Here is an 8388-nt window from a genome sequence, read left to right as displayed (position 1 = left end):
GCAATCATGGGGTAGAACAGGCTTCTTGATAGTTTTAAGTATTGTGGTTATTGATAACCTATTTCAGTTTATATAGAATTTCCTTGCTTAAAACATGAAATCTTGCATTACAATTTAAACAGCCAATACAATAATGAATTCAAAGTGAGCGTTCCATTAATTTTAAGTCGATTGTTCACTTTATTTATCATTTACAGTCTTGCCTTTTATTTGTATTTTCTTTTGTAGAATGTTGACGAAAGCAAGTGCTCTGGTCACAACTGAATGTTTGCATAATGTATTGAAAAGTGGAGTTCCAAAAGACATTAGGATTCTTGACGCTTCTTTTCACTTGCCATCTTCGAACAGAAACGGTCAAAAAGAATATGAAGAAAAGCATATCCCGGGAGCCTCATATTTTGATATTAAAGAATGTTGTGATAAATCCTCTCCTTACGGTCTCATGTTACCAGACGTAAAACACTTTGAGCAGTATGTAGGCAACTTAGGTATTGATAATAGCACTCATATTGTTGTTTATGATAATGGTATAAACTACGGGTTTTTTTCTGCTCCAAGAATTTGGTGGATGTTCAGAGTTTTTGGACATGAAATGGTGTCGGTGCTTGATGATGGATTTATGAAATGGTGCTCTGAGGATTTACCGACGACATCAGAAGTTGTTCATGTTCCGAAAACATTATTCCACGGACTTTATCGTCCTCATTTAGTAAAGTCATACGAGGATATTGCGAAAAACATAAAAGATCATTCGTTTCAATTAATGGATGCTCGAGGAGAAGGGCAATTTATGGGAATCAAACCGGAAGCAAGAGAAGGTAATTTGGTTATTAAGGTAATCTGGTCCGCCGTTCCATATATAGCTTCGCACCGAGCGTAGCGATAAGTGAACACAACAGGGGTCCAGTTTAATATTAAGTTTGTTCCGACACATCTAAAAATAGTATAACACTTAAGACCCCCACAAAGCCAATTTTGTCATCGATTTTTTCCAACGGAATGCATACATCTCCAATAAGTCGACTAAAGAAAAAGCAAACGTCCAGGACTATAAAGAACTGGAACGAAGAAAATAGTTGATCTGAATTGAAGTATAGATAAAATTGATACATCTATTAATAAGCTTTTACGAAATGAATGCCCTTTTAGAATTAACGACTACTGGACTAAGCATTCAGAACTCCAGCGGCAGCATACAAACCAAGTTGTACGGGGATATCGTTCTATTATCTGGCCTAACTTAACTGTCTCTTCTCAGAATGTCAAATCTTTCAAGACTCAGCTCCGTCATTAAACTTAAATGGCATGTCTCAAATTAACTTAATTGTAAATGTATATACAATATTGAACCTAGTTTTTTTCTGAATTCCCTTTGTTAACTTACACATCCATGTGCACCTCCAAAATTCAGACAGGATACTCTGAGTCAACCAGTTGACGGCTTGTGCTTACTGGAAGAAGTCAGTAAACTGAATTCCTTTGTATAAAACAAATACTATAGTAAGCAGTTCCCGACTGTAATATAATTTGCCGAAAATCTCGGTATTCAAAGTTTGGCCAATTTATATTTGGTTGTATGTTTTAAAATACGAAACCTTTTTATACCCCGCTTTAAAAAAGTGGGGTATACTGTTTTACCTCTGTTTGTCCATCCATTCTGTCAGTCTGTCCCATTAATATTTTTGTCACATTTTTCTCAGGAACTACTTGACAGGGATTTATGAAATTGGCACCGGGTGTCGGGGTTAATATAAGTCAGTCATACCGTGTGATGCGTTTTCAGCTTCATCACTCAACAACTTCCCATTTTTAAACACTTGTATCATTTTACACATAAATAGCCAAGTCGAAAATTTTCGTCAGATTTTTCTCAGGAACTCACTACAATACAGGGATTTCTGATATTTGGTTTCAGAGTTTATACATGTATGAGTCGGCTATACCATGTGATGGGTTTTCATATTCATCACTCAACTATCTGTTTACCGAAATATTTCGGCGGGGGTATCATCAGTGGGCAGTAACTCAAAGTTTTACTTTTCTGTTTTATTATAGGTATAGAGCCTGGTCATATACCAGATTCAAAGAATCTCTGCTACCAAGATATTGTGGATAAAGAAAGCGGTGTAATGCTCGATGTAAAAGGGCTTAAAAAACTTTTCAATGAAACTGGACTTGATCTATCAAAACCATTGGTATCCACTTGTGGTTCAGGTTAGCAAATGTTTCTTGTCTATAATCCAATTAGATCTTTCACTTTGTTTCCTTAGAATATTTATCTCTGTGTGCATTTGTAACAAATCTTACGGGAGGTGACTATAAATTCTATTGTCTAAAATTGAGCTAATAATCTCAATTTTTATCGAGAATAGAAATGACCATGGTATGAGGATGTGCAAAGCACTGCTTTGTGTCCCTTCTATTATACTAAAGTCACAGAAATAAGACCCATTCAATAATATTTTAGATATTTAAAGAATTTAAGATATTCGTAATTAAAAAATATAGAACACCCTTTCTTGAATAGTCCAACGAAAAGAGCCGCTGCCTGTCATCTAGTGACATAATATTTGCTGTCAATAGATATAGGAAGATGTGGCATGAGTGCCAATGAGACAACTTTCCATCCAAGTCACAATCTATAAAAGGTTATTTTGCAGGTATCGTTTACCGGGTAAATGTATAATAATGTTCACATTGGAAGAGATATGTGTCTTGGAACAATACCCCACATCCTTTGTTCTATAATATGTATTTCTTGTATGATTTTCAATTTTAGTTTCTTGTGTATATTTCGAAGTTTATCATTGAACAAGTATATATTTTGGTTTAGGGACCAGCTTAAGCACGCCTTCGGGTGCGGGAGTTTCTCGCTGCATTGAAGACCCATTGGTGGGCTTCATCTGTTGTCTGCTCTTAGATCGGGTTGTTGTCTCTTTGACACATTCCATATTTCCATTCTCAATTTTATTACTTCCGTTTTAGGTCTTACTGCTTGTTGCATAGCATTTGCTGCCTATTTATGTGGGAAAGAAGACGTGCCCGTATACGATGGGTCATGGCCAGAATGGTATCTAAGATCAACTCCAGATATGAGATTTTGTCCTAGTGATAAAAAAGAATCAACATGTATGATATGTTAACTAATATAGTTTATAAAATGATCTGCTGTGTTCTTGCTATCTATTTATTACATATGTTATTAAATGCATTCTCATCTGCGTTTCTATTAAACATTGAAAACTGTTTCAGCTATTTTAATCATTGTGTTTGCCCTGATAAACGTAAATAAAAGGAGATGGCTTGGTGCTAAATAAAAGGTATAAAGTAGCTTTCCCACCCTACTCGCTTATGACCTATTGGTTTTCCCGTTTGAATGGTTTTACACTAGTAATGTTGGGGTCCTTTATAGCTTGTTCGGTGTGAGCCTAGGCTCCGTGTTGAAGGCCGTACATTGACCTATAATGATTTTCTTTTATAAATTGTTATTTGAATGGAGAGTTGTCTCATTGGCACTCACACCACATCTTCCTATATCTATAGACGGCAGATCTTTGAAAATATGTGAAATGTATTCACAAAGTAGAAGCGAAAAATATAAAATGGACATTCAATCTCATAATTCGAAAATAAACTGACAAATCCATGGCCAATAAAGAAAAAAGACAAAACAGACACAACATAGAAAACATAATACAACATAGAAAACCAAAGACTGAGCAGATTGCTACATAAATCATTCCCAGGTTATGTTCCAAGATATGCTTATTTTCCCTTTGGTTTCATTCGCCTCTCTTTTCCATGTGTGCCGTTTCTTCAATTGCTTAAATATACCACAATCTAGAATGTGTTTGTTGTGACTTTCCTTTAAGAAGTTGACTTTGATAGATAAAGGAAATCACTGAAGCATGTCTGGAAAGGGCCCCTATTAATCAGTCAATGCAAGCAAGCTAACCCAAGATACTACCTCTATGTACACACTCAATGCAATCGGCTGTAACAGAAATACACACGAAAGTTTCATTAGTCTTAAACGTGTTTGAATCTATATCTCCATGTGCCTCTACTTACAAAGGAGTGAAACAAGGGAATAGATAATATGAGTCCAAATTCATTTAATGTATGTATAAATGATCTATCAGAAATATTTGAAGAAAACTGTAAACTAGTGACTAGTGCCGGACTCTACAAAAAATGTCAAGGTTGATGACCTTCTGTAATAATCTGAAACTCCTGCAGGTCTACAGAACTCGATATAGACTCTTGTGTCAGTTCCAAGTCAGGAACCTGTATATATATGATGGTATGAAACATATTTGTTTTTCGTTCATTATTTCGTACATAATTGGGCCGTTAGTTTTGCCGTTTGAATTGTTTTACATTTTTAAAGCTGACTGACTTTGCGCATTGTTGAAGGCTGTACGGTGACCTATAGTTGTTATTTCTGTGTCATTTTGTCTCTTGTGCAAAGCTGTCTCATTTGGAAATCAAACCACATCTTCTTTTTCATATATCTTATTGTAATTGGTGTCACACAATAAATACACCAAAAACAAAGTTGGCTCAACAGAAGAATATTTCAGTAAATATGATTTTTTTTAAGACACACAAAGTCCAAGCTTATGTATTTAAAAACCCTTGTCCGACCAAATTAGAGTACAGCTCAACCATATGGGATCCACATCTAAAACAGCAATTTTAACAAATTAAAAAGTTCAGAAAAGAGAAGCCTGCTGCACATACAACCGCTTCCATAACTTAGTTCAGGTACTGAAATTAAGGACAGATTTAAATTGGTACCAACTGGAAATTTGGCGTGTTTCTTATCCAAAATTATACACGAAATTTCTGCAGTCCCTCACATTTAACCCTTTTAATTCCACTTTCGATAATAGAACCGTAAATAGCAATCCACACTCATTTAGACAAATGGTATGCAAACATCAAAAAATAGTTATAGATATTCATTTTAATTATCCACGTACAATTTAAATGATTGGAATCATTTGCCACAACACATAGTTTCATGCAGTACATTACGGGGACTCAGAGTATGATCTCAAAATCGGCTCTCATCCCTATTTTCTACTCTCAAATAACTTTCTTATCAAGTGTATATAGTTTTATCCAAATGACATTTTTCAAATGCACATATATTTATTTTGATTTTCATACCCCAGCTTTAAAAAATGGGGGTATACTGTTTTATCTCTGCCTAGTCTGTCCATCCATCAATCCGTCAATCCGTCCGTCCGTCAGACCAATCATCTATACATATAGGAAGATGTGGTGTGAGTGCCAATGAGACAACTCCTCCATCCAAATAACAATTTATAAAAGTAAACCATTATAGGTCAATGTATGGCCTTCAACACGGAGCCTTGGCTCACACCGAACAGGCCCCAAAATTACTACTGTTAAACCATTCAAACGGGAAAACCAACGGTTAAGGTTTATGACCCCTTCTGTGGCCATTTTTGTACGAACTTTTCAAACTTCAATTGTATCAAAACTATAGATATAATGTATAATAGAGAATGGCCATTTTGTACATATACCAAGGGGAAACTTGATGTTAAGCATTATTATTTACTATTTCCGCATTGCATTTAATAGAAAAGAGTACTTTGTGGCGAATAAACCAAGATTTTTATAGAAAATCCACAGCCTTTAATACAGAGAATTTGTTATAAAATTTGAAACATAGATTACTCACTTGCTTTTCGTGCTAGTGCTTATTTTTTACAAAAAAAGTTCTAACCAACCTGTAAATTACAAAAAACCTCGTGCTGAGTCACTAAAATCGAGCGCACCTCAAAAGGTGTACTTGATTTTGTCCATATTTTTATCTGTTTTAACCAGTAACTACATTAATAAACTTGTTTTAAGGAAAATCAATGCTAGCACTACATGCAATAATCCTATATCTATCAGTTATCAAATTGCCAAATATGAGAGTACAAGGATAAAGGCTGTGGATTTTCTATAAAATTTCCATATGTTTAGCATTGAATCAATACAAGGGTACAAAATCCTCCTGTTTACTTCTTTTGACACATCAGTAGCCAAGTTGAAAATGTTTGTCACATTTTTTAAAATTTCTCATGAACTAAAGTACAAGGATTCTGAAATTTGGTTTCAGTGTTTATATAAGTCAGATATACATGTGATGAGTTTTTAGATTTATGCCTCAACAACTTCGAAAATATTTGGTCGGGTGAAGCTCACAGTGTCATTTGTTAATTTTATTTCTTTTTCCTGGTTTCCTTGTGAATTAATTAAACAAATTTTATAGTCAACGCCCGGCGGAAAATCTTCAATAAATTAAGGATCGCTATAAACCAAAGAAGAAGAAGAAGTGTTGATCGTACAAACTTGTTTAATATGGAGTGTTTTTGTGCTTTATACAAAATGGGCTTTGCTCGACGCTTTTATACCCAGATTAAAATTACAAAAGGAGGATTCAATTCATCAATAATTACGGCTTTATTAATATAAGTCTGCCTTGTGTCTTGACTTGCATCTAGAAATTGACAATTGACCCACCTGATTGTGGGTCTATTGAACAAAAAACTTTGAGACAAAAGAGATGATTTCAGCTTCCCAATTGTGAACTTTCCATTTCTATGTACCAACATTCCAGCAATGCCTGCAAACGGAGTATATGTTTATCTCCCAGTTGATATGGTATTACAGGGCTTGCAATTTCTATCATGATTTACTTGTTCGATGATTGCTACTCACAATAACTGAGCTATTAAGCCAAGAGTTCCGAGTGGTGAAGTTGACATTTTCGTTTACTTTACGGACGCCATCAAGAGTTGGTTGACCGTTCAGAAATATCTGTTTCACAGATGATGACAGATATGTCCCAAGTGTCGTAACAACCATCCCGTCCCCTTTTCTCTGAATGTTGAATCTATCAACAGTTCCGTACATTAGCAACACGACGGGAGCCACATGTCTAGCAAAATATGCCTGCCCTTCTTGAGCACCTAAGATAACTCTAGTAATTTTTGGTAAGGGTTCATGTTGCTAAGTCTTTGGTATTCCATGTTGTGTTTTGTGTACTGTAGTCCGTCTGTATCTGTTTGTCTTTTCTTCTTTTTTTATCAATGGCGTTGTCAATTTATTTTCGACCTATGAGTGTGAAAGTCCCTTTGTTACCTTTTTCTCACTTTTGTCAGAGGTACATGACTAAAAGGACATGGTCATGGACTTCGGATGTTATCTGTACCACTTCTTCAACAGGGTTAGAAGTGGAAAGACCAGTAACAATGTGTCTAACTTTCTTTATTTTTTTAATTAAATTAAAAAAAATCCATTTTAATATAGAATTCATATTATAAAAATATGCTCTTGGGAACCCCACCTTTGCTCCCTATATTTTAACCACTAGGCTTATCGGAATTACACAATCCTTGCTTTCTTACCGATCTATCCATATACAGCAACTTTCTTCGTTTAAATAGAAAATCGACAGTTCATAATTAAAATTAGATTTAGCAGGGACATGATGTCTCTGGATTAAGTAAGAACGAGTCATGAACCTCGTCTGGATAGTTGTCGTATTTCATATCATTCATTTTATTGTTTTTGCTTTTTTGATATGATCGGGTGTTAATGGTAGATATCATATATTGGGCATTGTATTCAAACTTTATACACTCGGACGATTTGGAGCTTGACATAGCCCTGGTATGACCTATGACCTCTGGTGCATTATTTTCTATTTCTGTTATTTTCTTTTTCTTATCTGGCTTTTTCTTTTTTGCGACTTCTTGTTTTTTATTTTACTATCTATAATTGTGCTAAAAAAGGAAATATCAACACAAAAACGTTAAAATTTGAAAACAAATAGAAGTCAGACAGTATAGTGCCACAGGCACTTGTTTCTATCCTTGGGAAGGTCGACTATATATCCATATAAGTCTTGTATGGATAGTCGACCTTCCCATGTGGTTTCAGTAGTAATTTGTAAACAACTTTTCATTTTTTTTTTTCATGCAAATTGAAAAATGCATGAACTATTTTCAAGAGAATATATTGTATAAACCTGAGATTACTGCATGGGCCAGGAATATAGGAATATGAAGCCAATTAAGGTGCATGTCGTGTGGTCTAGCGCGCCAGTTACAGTGCAGGCGATTTGATGTCACGATATCACAGTAGCATGGGTTCGAATCCCGACGAGGGAAAAACAAAAAAAAATTGCGAAAGCAAATTTACAGATCTAACATTGTTGGGTTGATGTTTAGACGAGTTGTATATACAGAATGTACACAGTTATGTATCAACATCACTGCTAGTGATCCGATGGATAAATCTGTTGTAGAGTTGTCACTGGTCAACGAGTCAGACGTACTTAGATACATGTCTCTGGAAATA

General features: G+C 35.1%; 1 protein-coding gene across 1 annotated transcript; it reads left to right on the top strand.

The window, feature by feature from the left end:
• Window positions 1–228: 228 nt before the first annotated feature.
• Window positions 229–3173, top strand: LOC139504938 (3-mercaptopyruvate sulfurtransferase-like; the record flags this gene model as incomplete). The annotated part of the gene is made up of 3 exons (XM_071294817.1): window positions 229–818; window positions 2056–2214; window positions 2986–3173. Coding segments are annotated over 3 exons (907 nt in total), but the record flags the coding sequence as incomplete, so codon positions are not given.
• Window positions 3174–8388: the final 5215 nt, after the last annotated feature.

Source organism: Mytilus edulis, unplaced genomic scaffold (genome assembly GCF_963676685.1).
Source record: "Mytilus edulis unplaced genomic scaffold, xbMytEdul2.2 SCAFFOLD_1968, whole genome shotgun sequence".
NCBI classification, from domain to species: domain Eukaryota; kingdom Metazoa; phylum Mollusca; class Bivalvia; order Mytilida; family Mytilidae; genus Mytilus; species Mytilus edulis.
Note: the sequence above shows the minus strand (reverse complement) of the source record. Positions and strands in the feature narration are given on the sequence as shown.